The following is a 20,280-nucleotide window of genomic DNA, read 5'->3' as shown; positions in this document are numbered from 1 at the left end:
CTACCATTATTCTTTCTTAATTTCGCGTGCTATGCATGTTGGCATCCGAGTTTTGCCTGCGTGCCATATACTCTTTTCTTTTCTTTTCAGAAAAAAAATAATCTCAGGAATTAAAATTGTCAATAACGACGAATTCGACTTCCGATCGAAAACCGTCAGCATTACATCGTTTTGCATTCATTTTTTTTCCACTAATCTTCTTGTGGACCTAACGATTAGGAACTTTTGGTATGAGAATCTCGGGCCCGACGGCTAAAAGTTTAGATCTCCGGGGATTCCAGAGAGCCTCAACAATCCAAACTGTGCTCGTTCAAGTATATAGTGTATGCACGTGTGGGAGGTTCACGAGTTCGCGAGTGTATATTTTTGTCTGTTTGTGCGTCGAACGGGCCTGTTCATGTGCTGGTGGTGAAGCTGTGAGTTGAGGTCAGGAATCAGGATGGGGTTAGGCGTGAGGTCGGAAGAGCGAGGGAGTTTGTCCTCTCTCATTCTTCAATTCAAGGTAGAATTTGTGCTTTGTTTCGTTTGTTTCGATTCCTTCGTCGAGTTCCAAGTGCGACCCCGGAAAATGAATTCCCTAATCTAATAAAAAGAAAATGTTTTTGTGAAAAATAATTTTCTGGAAAGAATTTTCTTTTATTAATAATTTTCTCCGAAACAAACACGTCATAAGAATATATTTTCTCTTATGCATGGTTCACTTTGGAAAATTGCACGAGTATTTTCTTTTCTTTGAGTTTCTGTTTACCGCACACGGGGTCCTATACCGAGACTTAATGGCAAGGTCTTGTATGAATTCTGCCAGATACAACTGCCGTTATTTTTTTTGCAGTACTTTATTCGCTTCACTATTGATTGATTTAATTTTTATTGCATGATATATGTTTGGATTAATATCATGAAAAATCTCAAGCTAGTACATCTGTGACAAATTATCCCAAAATAATTTTTTCACCACAAAAAATCCGAACTAGTATAAGCGTGACAGATTTTATCATCCGTTTAATTTTACAGTCAAATTGTTGAGTTTGATGAAACGTATCAATTGACGGGTGTACCAGTTCAGGGTTTTACCCTCCATTTGTCATAGATTTACTAGTTTTGAGTTTTTCGTGATAATAATTCAATTTAATAGAAACCAATTGAAGGTAAATTTGTCACGTGTACTAATTTAGGATTTTTGGTTGAAGTGTCCAAAAAAATCTTAAACATTTCGCTTTGGTGTCAATTAAGTTCTAAACCTTTCGGTTGTGCCAATTTAGTTATAAATCTTTTGCATTTATGCCAATTAAGTCCATTTAAACAATTTTAGCCAAAAAATAACCGACATGGAGGCCAGTCATCCTACGTCGCCCTTGCCCGCACTAACGTGGACATATTTAAATATTTTTTAATATTAAAAAAATATTTTTATATTTTCTTTGTTTTTTTTTTTTTTTTACAAAGGGCCGACAATCCTAGCTAGTACTAGGCAAGGGCCTTGACGCCCTTGTCGACCAAAGAGAGGGTTGCGAGCCCTCTCCTAGACTTGGGCCAAGCAAGGGGGCGGCAACCCTCGGCGGCCCTAGACGCAGGCACTTGCTACGGGTGATGGCTGTGATGCCCTTGCATGACCCAAATTTGGGAGAGGGCACCGCGGACCTTGTCCAATGCTGGCGAGGGTCGTGAGCTCTCTATCCAAAAAAAAAAAAAACATTATTAAAAACTATATAGAAATATAAAAAATATTTTAAAAAAATTCACATCGGCGTCAATCGTACCACGTAGAATTACCGATGTCCACATTAGTGTTTTTACGTCATAATTGGTCAGATGGACTCACTTGGCAAAAATACAAAAGGTTTGAGACTAAATTGGCACAATTCAAAGATTTAAGACTGAATTGGCACCAATACAATAATATTTAAGACTTTTTAGACACTTTTCCTTCACAAAATTAATTTGGGATAAATTTGCCACAAGTGTACCGGTAATATGTTGGTATAAATTTATCACATGTGCACCAGTTTGAGATTTTTCGTAGTATTAAACCCATACATTTTTGCAAAAGAGAATAAGGCCATATTGGCCATTCGCATTAGTAAAAGAGCTCATGCGTTTTACTTTACCTCTAACCGACCCATAATAGGTCAACGGGAGCTCCTTAACCAAAATAAATTCTCATTACAAATCGAGGATTCCAAGTCGCAATCGATAGGGTTCGGGAGAACTCAAGTCAAGTACTTTAGCATCGAAGGTTAGAGGAATTTAGTTACAACTTTAGCCTCAAAAGTGGCTGGCTTAGTTACGTAGGGCTTACTCCCATGTGTTTTGGATGTCCCTGGCTATAATATCGAATTCCCTAATCTTTCCTCGCTCTCGAGAAACAATCGATGACTTGTTTGTGGAGTTAATTTAGCTTGCCCGAGATGTGGAGGGCTCCGGTTCTACTCCTGCTAGAATTACAATGGGGTCACTGATACAAGTTTATTCTAAGCAGTAATTAATAGTTAGGGTCTAAATCGAACATTTTCTTAGAAGCGTGGAACTCCCACCACAATCTTCGCTTGTCATCGACGTTGGTCTTTTTTCTTCCACTATTTTTCTCATTGGAATTTGTTAGGGGAAAAAAAAATTGGGTACGAAGAAAACATATTGGACTTACGTTAGGCTAGGGTCACTGGGCCTTCGAACCGGACACTTATCCGCAGGGGACCACGTCGTTGAAAAAATGGCGCAAAGATCTTTTTGGACAACAGGGAATGGGGTCCACGTGCCAGAGATTCTATTCATTTTCCGACCTTTATTTATGTGAAAGTGGTTGGAGGTGTGAATAAGGAAACGACACGTGTCCTTCGAAGGGAAATTTTGTCGATTTTTCCTCTTCTTTTCCCCCTTGCCTATCGTGAGATGCTTCCTTTTCCTTGTTGACTCCCAGAATAGATGAATAATAGATGAATAGATTATAAAATATATTTGTTGATGTTGAGAGAATTTCTAGATTAACGGGTTTTCCGCCTTTTATTCAATTCTTGTATATTTACTTTTGATATGATTTTTTTGACAAATCTCTATTGAGCGTACCAATTACTTATTTTGTAGGTTTTAAGGAATTACGAAAGACACATAAGTTTATGTGACTAGAGCTGCTATAAGAAAAGTGTGGTGATTTTAACTTGGGTATCGAGCAAGGAAGATAAAGACGTTCACCACTCACTCGAGTGGTTTTTATTTTGTTCAAAATTTGCCATTTTTCACGTGTCTTTGTTTGTTAATCCATATGTGAGGTACGAGAGAATGGTAACATCCGGTTGGGATTAGTTGTGCGCTTAATGCGTTGCACTCGTCCAATTGATATAAAACTAATGCACGAGTTCTAAGTTCTAACTTAGTAATGCTTCATATGCTATGACTACGGAATTTTAAAAAAAAAAATGTACGATTTTCTCGGACTCATATTGTTGATTGACCTCATGCTTTTAGAAATTTTCGTTCGACTCACGCATATTATCCTAACAAGTTTACTTGTACTATCCATAATTCAAATATCAATTTTTTTTTCCTTCCTCCAACATCGTCATTTCACTTTTCCTACAATAATTACATTTACGAAAAAATCGATAAACTCGAAATTTACGTTATCGCTCACATGTTTCGAATCTGAAAATTTCCTACTTTCTATGCTACAACAACCTTCTAATTTTTATTTTTTTTTTATTTTCCTCCATCATGTGTCTACAATTTATGCTTTTCATTGCGTGTTTCTATTAATTTATATATGAATCAAATATTTTTAAAAGAAGTGGTTTTACTTACCTTTAGAAATGTCAGCGTCACTCTCTCTCTCTCGCTTTTAATATTTACATGTGCGTGTGTCATACATACGTCATCAATCTAATCATTATGCTCCACACCTACTTCCACCTCTCACTTCCGATGCTAGTGGGCCTGAGGCCCAAAGCCCTGGTCGAGCGGGCACTCGCGAGGTCCACGTGGCACTGACAGGACGGACGGAGATGGACGGAGATGGACGGACGGACGACGACACTTGTCACCTCCGTGCAAAACTCACCGTCAAAACAGCGACCATGGCGGTCAAATTCATGATTTGTTTCATAAAAAAACCAAAAGCGTCGGCTTCAATTGGATTCGATAAATGCTTTGACGTCCGCTAGGCAGGCACACATGCAGAAAGAAACCTTAATATTATATTTGTACGTATGAAAAGTTGTGAAAAAGATCAGGATTTCGTCGGATGCTTTCGGCAAACATGTTGCGTCGGAAAATTTTAGCGTCAAATAGTTTTGTACGTCCGAAAAAGGTTCCTAAAAAAACCACATGTCATCTATTGTTGTGAAGATCCTGCAATTGTGAGATGTCAGTCAAAGATCTTAGAACAAAATTTAAATATGGATACGAAACATTCTTATTTTAGCATATGATGATCAGGGCGAGGGTTGCCCCGCCCACGGCAAGCGAGGTCCCGAGCGAGGCGATCCTCGCCGAGGACTCGATAGCTCCGCTCTAATTTGCCTAACGAAATGTTGATGTGAATATTTTTAGTAGTTTATCTTTCCTAAGTGACATCTTATGTGGCATTAAGGTTAACTGAAGCATTAAAATGATGCCGTTTTGATATGAATCCTAATTTTTACACGAAATCTTAATTAATGTAGGTCAAAATTGTCTTTGGACGAAAATTCCCTTAACCGGTCAAAGTACTTAGCTAGTTGGTGTGGTCGGACCCTTATTATTTAAAATAGCCATGATCACTTCGGACTCTTATTTAGAACTATACGATCATTTCACATTCTTATTTGAAAAAATAAGGACACCCATGTCCTTATTTGGAATTTTTCCAAGATCTTATATAGAACTCCGGCCTGTCTTTCATCGCTGAAATTGCTGTGAAAATGTTGTATGAAATAGCTCACCATTTGATAAATTAATCCAAAATTTTGAAGTCAGCACAATCCATGATGATGTCACATCCTATGTCGATTAAACTATACTAAGCTTTCGACCAAAAAAAAAAAAAACATACTAAACTAAAAAGTAAAGCCGATGTCTTTGGCGGGTACAGAAAAAAGTCCCTCCATTTTTCCCCCACATAAATTTATTCGAAAATTACTCTCTGCTTTTCCCTCCATTAGCCGACTGACACATTCTAACCTCCCTCAAAAGACGCATAAGGAAAATAGAATTTAGAGTTTTTTTTTTTGCCTTCAATGTTCTTTTGGATTTATTCCATGAGATTCGTTGTTTTTTTTTTTCGTTCTTTTCTGGGTTCCTTCACATGACTTGTAATGAGCTGAGACAAACCCAAAAAAAGGAGTCTTTCCCTTGAAAGAGAGTGGGCAAAGTCGTTTTCTTTTCCGGGTTTTGTTTGTGCGACACCGGGGACGCCTTTATCATTGCAGAAAGATTAGGGCTTTTGGAATGTTTATAAAGAGCCAAAAGAGTAGTAGAGCTCTGGGTCCCTTTCGTCTTCAATGCTTGCTAGTTGATACTTCATAGTAGACCCACTTCTTGTTCCGTCCTTCGTGGGGTTTCCATTTCCCTTTTTTCCTTTTCGTTTTTTGGGTGTCGAAGGTCAGTGTTGTCATGAGAGCTCTACGAAATGGTGAGTGGGGAGCTTTTATGCTGCTGCTGCAGTGTTGCTGGGAAGGTCTGTGCTCTCCATGCGCTCTGAGACGGGGAGATTCAGCGGGCTTTTGAGGTGTGAAAATCTGAACCCGCGAGAGGAGTTGGAGTTCCTGTGGTCTTGAGAGAAGGAATGCTGGTTCACAAAATGCTGCATTTTGAGTGGTGTGAGATTTCTCAGTAGAACCCTTTCGTTGTGGTATTTTTTTTTTTTGGGTCCCTGTGGTTGATATCATTTGCTAATTGCTTCCGTGGAGCTATTTATGCCTCTGTAGTGTCGAAAAGCGTCTGTTTTCCCCAAGGGTGGTGCATTTAGAGTTGATTTTTGCCGCATGGCATGGAATGTGAGCTTAGTTGCATTTGATAGAGGGCCGTGTTTGCTTTTGGCAGTCACAATGGTTTGTTGTTGATTGCTTTGAAGACTGCTCAATTGTCTCTGTAGCTTTCAACTTGGTGAAATTTGGGTGTGCTTATTTGCTCTTAGCAACACTGGCACTGTATTTGAAGCTCCGGCTGCTGATGCTTCGGTCTGCTTGTTTGAAGACTGTCCTGTTTGTTGAAGTTGTATGTGAGAAGCTTTGGAAATCTCGCTATTGTTAGCCATTGTGCGCGCTTTCCATCTTGCTGAAGCATTTGGGAGTATCCAATGATGTATTTGAAGCTAGCAGTCGTGTCGCTGCTGCTTATTTCTGCCGCAGCGCAGCTTCCTTCCCAGGATATATTGTCGCTGCTCGAGTTTAAGAAGGGCATAAGGCGTGATCCAACTGGTTATGTACTTAATTCATGGAATGAGGAATCCATAGATTTCAATGGATGCCCATCTTCATGGAATGGAATTGTTTGTAATGGTGGCAACGTTGCAGGAGTCGTCCTTGATAATTTGAACATGTCTGCTGATGCTGACTTGAGTGTTTTTGCCAACCTAACGATGCTTGTTAAACTTTCCATGGCAAAAAACTCCATAGCAGGCAAAATTCCAAATAATATAGGCGACTTCAAGAGCCTTGAGTACCTGGATTTATCGCACAATCTGTTCTCATCGTCCTTACTGCCTGGCATTGGGAAACTGGCGAGCTTGAGGAATCTCTCGTTGGCAGGGAACAACTTCTCTGGCCCGATCCCTGATTCTATTTCAGGACTTGCATCAATCCAATCTCTGGATTTGAGCGGCAACTCATTTTCTGGGCCATTGCCTCCTTCATTAACTAAGCTCTATAATATTGTGTATCTTAATCTGTCAGTAAATGGGTTTACTCGGGAGATTCCCAAAGGATTTGAGCTGATAGCTGGCTTGGAGGTGCTTGATTTGCACGGGAATGTGTTGGATGGTCCTTTGGACTCCGAATTTTTGTTCCTATCAAATGCCACCTACGTTGATTTTAGTGGAAATTCGCTGGTCAGTTCTAGTTCACAGCAGCAGAAATTTTTACCTGCCATTTCTGAGAGTATCAAGCATTTAAATCTTAGCCACAATCAGCTCACGGGATCATTGGTAAGTGGAGGACAGATGCAAGTGTTTGAGAATTTGAAAGTGTTGGATCTGAGTTACAATCAACTGTCTGGGGAACTACCTGAGTTTAATTTTGTCTATGATCTAGAGGTTCTCAAGCTTAGCAACAACAGATTTTCAGGTTTTGTTCCTAGTGGATTATTGAAAGGAGACTCCTTGGTTTTGACTGAGTTGGATTTGAGTGGCAACAATCTCTCAGGTATGCTCCTTGCAGATTTTCTTGCTTTTTCGATAGGGGGTAATTTAGACCAGTGTTCTCTTCATAGTTTGCTTATATTGTTCTTCTGTAACCCTCTTATCTGGCTTTTCATTTCAGGGACAATTAATATGATCACATCGACCACCTTGAGTGTTCTTAATCTCTCCTCGAATGGTCTCACCGGAGAACTTCCGCTGCTAAGTGGGAGTTGTGTTGTCATGGATCTGTCAAATAACCAATTTGAGGGAAACTTGACTAGAATGGTTAAGTGGGGTAACATTGAATTTCTTGATCTGAGCCGTAATCGTTTGTCGGGGGCCATCCCTGAGGTTACTCCTCAGTTTTTGCGTCTGAATTATCTTAATCTCTCGCATAATTCTCTTAGCAGTGACATTCCAAAAGTCCTGACGCAGTATCCAAAACTTAGGGTTGTTGATATCAGTTCAAATCAGTTAGATGGACCTCTTTTACCTGATCTTCTGACTTTATCCACTTTGCAAGAACTCTACCTTGGAAATAACCTTTTGACTGGTAATATCTCGCTGTTGCCTCCATCCTCAGCTGAACCTAGTCTAAAGGTGCTTGATCTTTCCCATAATCGATTGAGTGGATATTTCCCCAAAAAAGTTGAATCATTGGTTGGACTTCAAGTGCTCAGTCTTGCATCGAATAATTTATCTGGTTCTCTTCCAACTTCGATGGCTGACATGAGTTTACTGACTTCATTAGATATATGCCAGAATAATTTTGCGGGTGACATTCCTGGCAATTTGTCCGTCGGACTCCAGAGTTTCAATGCCTCATACAATGATCTTTCTGGAGTGGTCCCAGAAAATCTGAGGAAGTTCCCAAGGTCTTCCTTTTTTCCTGGGAACGCTGGTTTACAACTTCCAAATAGCTCTGGATCAGGCAGCTCGGCAGCTGGAAGTTCTAAGAAGACGGTTAAAACTATTTACAAAGTGGCATTGGTTGTTGCTTGTGTACTGATCGTCTTTATTCTTCTTCTGCTTGTCATCTTCATCTGTTATGTCCGTAGATCAAAGAGCCGCAAAACAGAACATGTTAGTCATAAAGAGGTTCGCAGACGAGCTACTCCAAATCCTTCTGCTACTGGGGGAGCAGGCAGTGGTGGTGCTTTGGTTGTGTCAGCAGAAGATCTCCTGGCATCACGTAAAGGATCATCTTCTGCTGAGGTAATTAGTCCTGATGAGAAAATAGCAGCAACAACTGGCTTCTCGCCATCTAAAAAAAGCCAGTTGTCCTGGTCACCTGAATCTGGCGATTCATTCACTGCTGAACACCTTGCCAGGCTGGATGTGAGGTCACCTGACCGATTGGTTGGTGAATTGCATTTTCTTGATGATTCAATCACTCTTACACCTGAGGAGCTTTCGAGAGCTCCTGCAGAAGTTCTAGGAAGAAGCAGTCATGGGACATCTTACAGGGCAACGTTGGATAATGGTGTTTTGTTGACTGTAAAGTGGCTGAGAGAAGGAGTGGCTAAACAGCGGAAGGAGTTTGCCAAGGAGGCAAAGAAATTTGCAAATATCCGTCATCCAAATGTTGTGTGTCTAAGAGGGTACTACTGGGGCCCAACTCAACATGAGAAGCTCATTCTGTCAGATTACATCTCACCTGGCAGCCTTGCAAGCTTTCTTTATGGTATCATGCCTCTCTCTCTCTCTCTCTCTCTCTCTCTCACACACACACACACACACACACACACACACAGAGCCACGCACTCACGCACACAAAACACAACACAATATGTGTGTGTGATCAATTGCTTTTTTGGCTAGGATATTACTTTTACTTTAGCCACTTTGATAATCTACTTATGGCAGGGATTATAATGTTTAACAAACAACATGAATATTAGTAACGTCTGAGAAGTGTTGCTTGTCTTAGTACTTTCTCGATAGATTGCTCGGAATGCCTGCATTCCTTCGATATGAAACATTGTGGGTGAAACTGGAATATGAGGACTGGAGTAAGTGCAAAGTTACCATTGCATCCAGTCTCGGGCCATATCAGAAGAATGACCATACCATTGAAGCATTCACCCTAAGTCATTATGCAGCAATGTTAGATACGAGAATTTATGGACTCCAACCTATCTTTATCAATGATATTTTATCCTTCTTTTTGTTATTGTGACTGTTCGTGTCCTATCTGATCTGAGTAGTTACCTTGATCAATTGACATTTTGGTAACTATTTCATATGATCACAGACCATTAATGTGTTTTGAACAAATCAAGTACCAAAATGGAGACATGTAGTCTGTTATGTTGACTCACGGTAAACATTTAAATCTGTTCTCAAGAAGATCCAGAGATGTGGAGGGACAAGCTCTATGCCCAAGAGAAGTATAGTTTCAGACACTAAAGAATGATTCATGGGATATGAAACTAAGTGGGCTCATGTCCGCTTCATAAGCCATTGCCCAGTTGGTGAATGTCTGATCTTTCTTTCTTGTTTGGAAAAACCTTGGCTTAGTCCGCCGTATAAGACTAGTTATGCCTTAAAATAATTGACCAACTCATTTCTGACTAATCCCAAAAACTAATGGTGCTTTCATATTTTTATTTTGGTACTTGAGGTTGACGAAACACTTCCTCATATCATGTATGGTACATGGACTACTCCTGTTGCTTGGTCATGATGCTGTTGTATCAACTGTTCCAGTCCTCCAATAATGTAGTTTCAAGTTAGTGTTTATAGTACTAGTCTGAATGCAACCATTTTCTCATAACTTTTGAGATATGTGGATGCATCCGCTGTAAAGTGACTTTTCATTTATATGATCCTTTTTGTCAGATCGGCCAGGAAGAAAAGGTCCACCTCTATCGTGGGCTCAGAGGCTCAAAATAGCAGTAGATATTGCACGTGGCCTGAACTATCTCCACTTTGATCGTGCCGTTCCACATGGAAATCTCAAAGCAACAAATGTTCTGCTAGATGGGCCCGACCTCAATGCTCGGGTGTCCGATTATTGCCTTCACCGTCTGATGACCCAGGCCGGTACCATTGAACAGATTCTTGATGCAGGTGTCTTGGGATACCGTGCTCCGGAGCTGGCTGCTTCCAAAAAGCCTCTACCCTCCTTCAAATCAGATGTCTATGCCTTTGGTGTGATCTTGCTTGAATTGTTGACCGGGCGATGTGCTGGAGATGTGATTTCTGGCGAAGGGGGTGGTGTCGACTTGACTGACTGGGTGCGGTTGAGGGTTGCCGAGGGTCGTGGCACGGAATGCTTCGATTCAGCATTGCTCCCTGAAATGGGCAACCCAGCATTCGAGAAGGGAATGAAGGAGGTCCTTGGGATCGCGCTGAGATGCATACGGTCTGTCTCAGAGCGACCAGGTATCAAGACGATATATGAAGATCTTTCCTCTATATAGACAATCGGAGTTGACTGTCGGAACAGTCCTTTTTTTTTTTTTTCCTTTTCCTTTTCTGGTGGGAATTAATATCTCATTCGATTCCCGTTCGGAAGTTCCATGATTTTTGGGATCCAGTGGCTTTCTTAGGTGGTTGTGGTGGAAAGAAAATTCAGTGAAACTTAGAGCATGCCAAATGCGTTTTCCATGTTATTTGATCACGTGTCTCTTCGTCATTGTCACTGGCCAAGTGTTTTCTTCCTGCATTTGAAGGTTGTCTCCTATCTTTCCAAGTAAAGAGTCGGTTGGTCTCGATGTTTCGCGCATGTTGACATGAATTTACAGCGGGTAAAGTGCGTGTCCAGAAAATAGAGATGGTGCCTGAGCTTTTCGGATGAAATGCAGGAAGTTGATTGAGCTTTTGATTATACCTAGTATGTATAAACCCAATCTAGACATCGGTATGTTGGTACGAGTCACCGACTCTGATGGAAATGAGAACGGTTATTGTTAATCAGGTCGGACCAAATGATATCGACGGAGTTATGAACTAGTCAAATTATTGTAGATGGTGTCCGAGCTTTTTGGATGAAATGCAGGAAGTTAGATTGAGCTTTTGACCATCACTAGTATGAAGTCCGATCTAGACAGACATCGGCATGCTAAAACCGAGTCACCGACTCCGATTGGGAGTGGGAACGGTTATTGTTAATCAGGTTGGACTAAATGATGTCGACGGAGTTACGAACTTGTCAAATTATTGTTCTAAGTTTTCACCATGGATTAGGAGGGGCGATTGGAGTACATTAGAGAATAAATGTCAATCTGGTAATTTTTGAACGACGGTTCTGGTCTTGATTATTCAATTTCACTTCATAAAGTAATCTTGTGAATCGATTACGATGCACTTAGCATCCTTCAACTGAACTCGCGGGATGGTGACTATTATCCTACGTGGCAAAGAAGGATTACAAACGGATAAGGAAAATCCTACGTGGCCAAGAGAAGACAAAACCTTGACCACGCGTTGACCGTCGAAGGGGAATCGTCCGGTTCGTACTATCCTCCACTTCAGGACGCAGAAGCTGCTCTCTCGCGGCCTGAAACTTGAGAGAGCACAGCTTCAGACTTGGGAGGCGAGATTGAAGGAGGCCATGGCGAGTCGAGGAGCAAGAGCTCTGCTCTCTCTTTCCAAGCGCGAACTCAACGGATCATCTTCGCTCCTTCGACCGTCGCTGCTGACGCGCGGTCTCTCTTCTTCACCGGATGATGCGCCATCGAACTTCGGAGTAAGCAAGCGAGCTCTTTCGCTTCTTCCTCATCCTTCTGTTGTACAAACCGCTTCAATGTTGCGACCTCTATTTTGACTCGTCAATAATGCACAGAACTAAAGAGATACGTTGTTTGTTTGCGTTTGAGAAAAAGGGTGGCTTTGTGCTTTTGGGTTCTAGAATATCAACAAGATTTGCTTATGTGAGCGAGTGATGAATTCCTTGGCCTCGTTTTCTCTGTCTGGCTTCATCTTTCAATTAGGTTCTGCTTTTTGCTGTGAATTCTAATCCATGGTTGGTGGTATAATAGTCTATTTGAAGAATATCAAACCTTTATCAACTGTGAAGTGAAGTGGTAGCCAGTCCACAGTGCAGAGTGATGTTCAGGGGTAAAAATGAATGGGTATTACTTCCCTTTGTGCTTGCAAGAAGTCTGAGTTGGCAAAAAGACTGGGAGTCCCGCTTGTTTGCTTCTTCCTGGGAAGAGTTGGATGTTGATTTTGCTAATTCCCAGTTGAGCTTAGATAGCGTATGTTTTGTTTCGGGCAATATAAAACTGAAGATGTTGATCTAGTTTATGCATGTCAGCTGTTGTGTGTGAGCATTAAGTGATGCTTCATCATTCTCTCTCTTTTATTTATTTATTTATTTTCTCTCTAGCCCTCTCATCTGATATCTGTAATGTTAGGATGGACTTGATTCAGTGTCAATAAACGGATTCCTGCTTCTTGCTCTCTTAGTCACTAACGATTATGTTTGGTGATTTACTTTTTCAATTCCATGTTGGATAATTAAGCATGTAAGTTATTCATTTTTCATCCTTTTTGAGTCATCTATCCAAGACATTGTTCATATGTGGTGCCATAGCATCTTTTTGGTTTTTGAGAATGCTCTGTCGACCCATGAATTTCTAGGAATTTTGTTTTTATGTTGAGTCAAGAACCTTAATTCATCGGCATCATGGTTTGCTCAATTTTTAGCTTCAGCAATATCTCAAATATTACTCTTTTAATTTACCATGTCCAGCTAATTCGTAGATGGGGTTTTCCATGGTTAATTTCATATGACAGTTACGGTTTTACAGCTTTTAGCTCTTGTTTTGTCTCTGCTGAATTTGCTTTTACATTTACAGAATGTTGGCTTCATAGGCTTGGGAAATATGGGATCCAGAATGGTGAAGAATCTTGTTAAAGCTGGATACAACATCGCTGTGCATGATATGTAATGTTTTGGATTTTGGGAACATAATAATCTGTTGATGCATTTCCTTGAAATGATAATACTTCAAATGATGTCATTATGCTTCTATTTTACATGATCGGCTAGACCAACAAGGAGATGAATGTGCTATGAGCAGTTCAGGAGCAGAGTCTTGGTTTATTCACATCTGTTAGGAGAGAGTTCTCACAGACAGAAGCCTATCTTTATTAGGAGTGTCCAGACTATCCTTTGACTTTCCATGTAGCCTCACCGTTTTCAATTTTGTATTCACATGTAATGAAACATTCTTGAACAATTATTGTGGAGCATTTAGTGCCCATTTATGTTACTGAATAAAATTTATTCCTCTCAGAAATGGTGATGCCATGAAGATCTTTGCTCGCATTGGAGTCCCCACAAAGAAAACACCTTTTGAAGTTGCAGAAGAAAGTGATATAATAATGACAATGTTGCCGTCATCTTCCCATGTGAGTCCTAAATTTGGTCTTTTATTTTGTCCCTTTCTTGCAGTAGTCTTTCTGCCATCACAGTTATATTGAAAATGAAGTTAATCTTTATGATGGTCCTATAGATTTTAAATAGAAAGTATTGTCGTGATTGAGTGCTGATATGAACTAGGAGTTGTGAGTTGAACTGACCAGAAAGAGGGTAAATGTTTCAACAGTGAGAAATAAAATGTCTTAATGCTCAGAGGTCCATTCTTTCTGTGGGCTTTATGTGATCTTATATTCGGTGGGAGATCATTGGCACTAACTTATACCATATGGTATTGATGAAGAGGTCCTGTTTTTCTGTTTGAGCATCACTTCAATTCCTTTGGACTCTTGGTAGGCATTGAGTTTTTTATTTCCCATATCAATCTTAAAAGTATGCTAGGAGCATCCGGTACGATTCAGAAATGTATTTTTTAAATCCCTGCAAGTTGTTTATCACTGTGTTTGTGGAGCCTCTCTTATAGAAATTTCCTAGGTGAAAGACATGTTAGGATATAATTGCATAATCTATCTGTCTGATTAATGTAGGTATTTGACGTATACACTGGACCGAATGGATTGCTTCATGGTGGAAATCTCCTAAGACCGTGGTTATTGATAGATTCTTCTACTATTGATCCCCAAACGTCGAGAAAGATTTCAGCACTTGTGTCTAACTGTACTTTAAAAGGGAAGAAAGGTAACAGGAAGTAAACTCAGCGGACTTATCCTTTAAATGAAATCATTGCTTGTAAGTGTCATGCTTAATAACCTGTTGTTCCATCAAGATTATTTCCTGAATAGCGTGCAGTCGTTATGTCCTGAAAACTGCTCCATTGTCTTCGTCAACTTAACATCCAAAAACTATGATTTACCAGGATATATGATTATTGCTATGGAGGCATGATTGCTTACGCTGCACTACTATCTTGCTTTCTCCATGCCCATGTGCAAGAACACATGCTCTTCCAGTGATATCTAATGGAATGTATTTGGGAATTACTGGTGCTCTTACTAGGACTTAATACTTTGGATGGAACGCCACCATGAGAAATTTAAGGTTTTCTTTTTCTCTTTTGTCAAAATGAGACTTGAGCTTGTAATGTTCCATCAGGATTATCTTTGGAGGATTGAAATGCGTAGATCAAACCCTCCCCAGATTCCCGCAGCGCGGGAAGCCTTGTGTACTTGGACACCCTTTTTAATTGCTGTAATTAGTAGATATGGCATCTCAGACTTGGAATACTTATGCAGGGCAAGGGTAACTACATACCTTGTATTAAGACACAGAAGACGTATTTAAGTCATACGCATTCTTTTATTGCCTTCTGCACATCATCTTTGGTCTCAGAAGAATTGGAAGTTGCCCCCTATGAATTTTGTTTCTCATCTTTGTTTCTTGTGTTATATGTATATGCCGCACAAGCTTATGTGTTCTTAATAATAGATGGATGTGGAGTTCCGATGATGCTGGATGCACCTGTTTCTGGAGGTGTTCTTGCTGCTGAAGCTGGCTCACTCACGTTCATGGTATGCTCAATATCCACAATCAATAGATTCTGATATGATTGTAATAGCTCAGGAGTATGGACTTGCTTTTGAAAGTACTTTGTGAGTAACTCTTGGTGTTTCTTCTGCTTCATGCATGTAACGCTATTTCGATAAACATGAAAGGATGGAAATATTTAACCATAGCTGCTCATTCTTTGATTTCCAGAAAATAGAACCTTCATTACCATTATAATTGTTGGATCACCTACTTTATTCTCAGTCATGTCCAGATTATCTTTTGTGTCGTCTGAGAGACAAAATTTCACTAAAAAAAAGCTGAGAATCTCCACGAAGGAATCAAATAATCATCTCTACTGGTAATCATATTTTTCTGTGAAATAAATGGATTAGTTGATACTGAAGCCCCTAAGCAATCGTGCCTCCTTTGTAAAGTTTAAAAAAATGTCCTGGCCATGGTTTCTTTATAACTTGAATAATTGTTGAAAACATTCCTATTGATAGAGACACTATTGGCTAGCTGAGATTTTGGTTAATATTCCAAAAGCAAAGTTTGGTTTCTGTGGCCGTCTTAGATATTGCATTTTAGTGACTCAATGAAACTAAATGCAGCAATACAGCTTATAGAAATAGCAGGGATTGGGAAGAAGGTAAATGAATTTTCCATGGACCTATGGAAAAGCGATTGCCTCAACACCATAACTGATGCACTTCTCTTGAATGCTCTATTAGTTATTTAACATGGCATTTGGCAGGTTGGTGGATCAGAAGAAGCTTATCTTGCAGCAAAGTCGTTGCTCCTCTCCATGGGCAAAAGCACAATTTATTGTGGTGGAGCAGGAAATGGTTCGGTGAGTTCCATTGTTATTGGTTCAATGACTCATAATCTGTGTGTCTACTGGAAAGTGTTAATTCATGCACTGCTCATGGATGATAAGAGCCTCAATTAGTGTTCAGTGACTGTAAAAGAAGAGAAACACTGCAAACCATTTTGAAAGTTCACTGCTTTCTTTATGCCACTGCTAAAGCTGGAATTGGTTGTTTGATTTGCCGCATAAAAAGAGGTTGCCACTTATGGGCTGAATACTGTTGCTTATACATCTAAAGCTTGTTGTCACCCGTTGTATCAATACATATTACTAGTCATACTCTGAAGCTAGAATTTTGCTTGGTTGCTGCTTTAGTCCTGCTTTCACTTGATATGGTTAGTGCCTAGTCCTACTTGGTGTGCATTTATCAGGTTTTATCTTGCATTAGAGTAGAATGTCCATCTTGTCTTCTGAATTAATTCATAGACATAGCTGACACTGAAAGGTTGATAAATACTTAGTGTACGAAAGACACCTAAAATCTAATTGAACAAGACAAAAGCAAAGCATCTTCTTGGGCTCTTAATGACATGCACTGGCTTTTTCTTTATTCAATACCAGAAGATTTTGACAATATTGTCCCATTGACTAAACTGAGTATATTTCCAGAATTCCTTGATGTTTTAGCCCACATCCTCGACATGATGACATATATTGAAGAGACAATAGAAGTACAAAATTTTTGATGTGTACTTTTGTGAACAGCAATTACTCTCACCAGCTTGTCCCTTCTTGTAATACTCCAATGTCCTTTAATCTTAGGCAGCAAAAATCTGCAACAACTTAGCAATGGCTGTGAGCATGCTTGGTGTATCTGAGGCACTTGCTCTTGGTCAGTCTTTGGGAATTGCTGCAAGTGTTTTGACAAGAGTATTCAACTCTTCAAGTGCTCGATGTTGGAGTAGGTACTAGTTGGTCACTTTTCTGTGGCACAAGTAGGGTTATTGTGGCTTCTCTTTCTCCAGCACTTTTGCATCTTCAAAGGTGTGTAGTCATGTATGCATAGTATTTAGGTTCAGACTGGGCAGCAGCTCCTGCCTCTCTGCTTGGCTGTCTGCTGGTCAATTTGTCCCCTCAAGTGAAAAGGAGGGGATGGAAATTGTCTCTGACCAAGAAGCAGTCGATGGATATTTTTGGTGAATGTAGGGTGTATATAGGCAGGAGGAAGGAAAACAAAAAGGGGGGGGGGTTGTTTTCGTTAAGGATGGGGAAGAGAAAAATCGAGTGAAAAAAGTGATGTCTCCCTGAAAAATTGCCATGTATGTCAGATTTCCAGGATCCAGTCCTGGATGAAAACATTAATATTAGAATTGGGCAATCCAACAGGCTTGCTCAACATCTACCAGCAATATTATGAGGTCCCTTACTGTTTATAGTATTCTGTTATGTGAGATTAAAGTCTTAATTCAGTAGAGATATAATACGTAGAAGTCTGTCGTTTATTAGAACTAAAGAAAAGTAAGATGGCTCATTCGAGCGCTTTCACGCAGCCAGCTAAGTTTAATTATAGGTATTATTGTCTGAAAGTTATTATTTTATGAAATGCCTCTATCCTGTTTCATTCGCTGTCTGTATGTTTATGAATTTTCTCTGTGACTGTCCTTTTGGTGACTACATTTCTATGCATGACAGTGATACTTATAATCCAGTTCCTGGAGTGATGGAAGGTGTTCCATCTTCAAGAAACTATGAAGGTGGATTTGCAACTAAGCTGATGGTAATGGCTTAAACTTGCTTTCTTGGAAAAGCAACTCACGTTATTTTATTTTTCCTTCTGAATTCTTCATTGAAAATTCTTGGTCTTTGCCTCCCTTTTGCCTTATGGACAAAAAAATTTCACTCGGCAATTCCTCCAAGATCTCTTCATTGGTTGGGGGAAGAATGTGGGCGAATCAGATTGTGAGGAACATATCAAGAGACAATTGGATTTCTCAACGAACTAATGCCTCTGGTTTTCACATTTGTATGTTTTTCATTAGATAGATGGTTAATCCATTTATGCAGCTTGGAATGTGAGGGAGATTATATTAGGAGCCTGGCATAAAAATACAAGTTTAGCAAGTATTGCAGTTATACTGTACAAAAAATGACTTATAACCATTTGTTTGGGTTGTGGTTGTTATTCTCTTGATATTTGATGTAATTACCAAATAGTAAGGAACTATCCAACTTACGATGACTTCAAACAAAATGATGATCGAGAAGAAAGGATTTAAGAATCTGGACCTTCACAATGCGATGAATTCTGTACACCTTCCTTCCCCTGTCGCTATGTCCCTTTCTTTCTCACTCAAGCCTGTAAGCTGAGAATGTGTGACCTGACTATATATGCATGCACATTTCTCTACTATTGTGCTTAATTTACTAAAAGTTACTTGAATAGGCTGGCTTTCATTGTCTGAAGCTTAGAACATGGTGGAGTTGCTAACAGAACCTTCTAGTATTATACTATTAGGAACTTAAAAATTGAGTGAGTTGCAATACAATTTTATGCAACAAATACAATTGATGGAAAGTTTTCTTTGGACATTTGACACTGTGATGAATGATAGTGACGTGTGCACTTCGATATACCTACTATGATAATGCATGCATATCATACTGAGGAGGGTGCTTGTGTGAAGAAAACTTTCTTCTGACAGCATCTGCTATAAAACTCCGTAGAAACTTCCAGTGCATGACAAAATCCACTATCTACTTCCTCCTGGCAGCAATCTGTTGTTCTCTGCATTCTCTGCTTTTTAGATTCCTTTGTTGGAGGTCTGACGTGGAATCTCTTATTCTCCACATGATGCTTTCTTAAAACCAGCAATTTTTAGGTCTTTTGTTTCGTCTATAACAGGCGATACGAAAGAAAATTTTATTGTTTTCACTCCTCAGCTTGTTACCTTCTATCTTCATTAGATACACAGCATAGGCCTTCTGCTGGAACAGTGAATGGACTCTTAAGGTTCCCTATCTTTGTATGGCTTTCTGTATCACTGAATTCTACCTGGCTTCTACTAAACATGCATTTGATTGCTCGGCATTTGTACTGCTATTACATTGTTCATGTAGTTGCATGAGCAGTTGGGCCTAGTGGTGTGACCCAGCTCCTGTAGACTGGAAAGTTGGACACACACTACGCAAGCCAAATTTAAAGAGAAGAGACACTAGATTAATTAGGAGATGATCTTCTATAATGCGGGAGTTCTCTTTGTGATCTGTTTTGTGTGTGTGCAGTTTTTTAGAATATAATACAAGTTGTCGAGTTCCTATCTGAGATGCAGGCTAAAGATTTAAACCTTGCCGCATCATCAGCTGATGAGGTCGGTGTCAATTGCCCATTGACATTCCAAGCGCAAGAAATGTAAGTACTTTGACCATTTGTGCTGATTCTCTGAACTCATTGTTCCTGACTTCATTTCACCGCTTGCCTTCTTTAAAGGATGTTAAAAGAGATGAGTATTTTTTTGGGCATGGTTAGACATGCTCCATTTATTGTATCACATTAAAATTCAACTACAGTGTTAAAGTAAGCAGCCTAACATAAAGATTAACAAGTTGATGAGTCTTTTGAGATGACAAATTTCAAGCATTGCCAGAAAATGAATAAAAAGGAAAGCATTCTCTTGTTGTGTCTCAAGGCAAACTCTGATTCTTGGGATCAGTTTTCAGAACAACTGCAGAATTTTGTAATATTCTATGCGTCTGATTACTGTTGTTCATGATGATTCTTTTCGGCTAAAGTACTGTTTTTTCAATGCGACTTGTTCCTCTAGATACTCGGGGCTATGCAAAGATGGACACGAAAGCAAGGACTTCTCTTGCGTTTTCCGCCACTATTATTCCGGCATCAATGAGCATAAGGGTAGTTAGTGACGTTGTTAATTGCAATATCAATGCTCAAAATGTTGAGAGTCTTAAGACTTTTTATGATGTCTTTTAGCATCCATAGAGTTTTTCAGACTTTTTGGGCCAGTTTTCAAAGCCAAAAATTTGTTTCTTTGCGTATCAAACTTGTGGCTTCATTCCAAGTCACTCTTACATTTTATCAAACCTTAAGTTTCCCTCCAGGTCACTTACAGATGTGAACATTGACAATTTATTTCGGTTGACAGTTCGATAACATTGCAGACCCGCGCATTTCTTCTATAGATCTCAATGCCTTTCAGAGGAACATTACAATCTGGGTAGAACACTCCCTACATTGATACATTGAAATTTTGAACAAGAATAATTTCT

At 39.7% G+C, this 20,280-nt stretch overlaps 2 protein-coding genes across 5 annotated transcripts; both read left to right on the top strand.

Annotated features, from left to right (window-relative positions):
• Positions 1-5,312: 5,312 nt before the first annotated feature.
• LOC115756658 (LRR receptor-like serine/threonine-protein kinase GHR1) lies at positions 5,313-10,949 on the top strand. Of its 4 annotated transcripts, none has more exons than XM_048285322.1 (4): positions 5,313-5,698; positions 6,107-7,331; positions 7,449-8,993; positions 10,151-10,949. In XM_048285322.1, exons 2-4 carry the CDS (start codon positions 6,269-6,271, stop codon positions 10,732-10,734), a joined length of 3,192 nt encoding a protein of 1,063 aa, XP_048141279.1. In that variant the 5' UTR covers positions 5,313-5,698; positions 6,107-6,268; the 3' UTR covers positions 10,735-10,949. The 4 variants fall into 4 exon arrangements, with proteins under 4 accessions (XP_048141279.1, XP_030552377.1, XP_030552376.1 ...); XM_030696517.2 differs by having other exon boundaries at positions 6,065-7,331; XM_030696516.2 differs by having other exon boundaries at positions 5,313-5,787; positions 6,166-7,331.
• A 797-nt stretch (positions 10,950-11,746) lies between these two features.
• Positions 11,747-20,003, top strand: LOC115756681 (probable 3-hydroxyisobutyrate dehydrogenase, mitochondrial). The gene is made up of 10 exons (XM_030696539.2): positions 11,747-12,002; positions 13,117-13,205; positions 13,558-13,672; positions 14,228-14,378; positions 15,126-15,208; positions 15,943-16,038; positions 16,819-16,961; positions 17,689-17,773; positions 19,326-19,405; positions 19,818-20,003. The coding sequence occupies exons 1-10, from the start codon at positions 11,868-11,870 to the stop codon at positions 19,912-19,914; spliced, it is 1,074 nt and encodes a 357-aa protein (XP_030552399.1). The 5' UTR covers positions 11,747-11,867; the 3' UTR covers positions 19,915-20,003.
• Positions 20,004-20,280: the final 277 nt, after the last annotated feature.

This window comes from Rhodamnia argentea, chromosome 9, assembly GCF_020921035.1.
Source record: "Rhodamnia argentea isolate NSW1041297 chromosome 9, ASM2092103v1, whole genome shotgun sequence".
Classification (NCBI taxonomy): Eukaryota; Viridiplantae; Streptophyta; class Magnoliopsida; order Myrtales; family Myrtaceae; genus Rhodamnia; species Rhodamnia argentea.
This window is presented reverse-complemented; position numbering and strand designations above follow the sequence as displayed.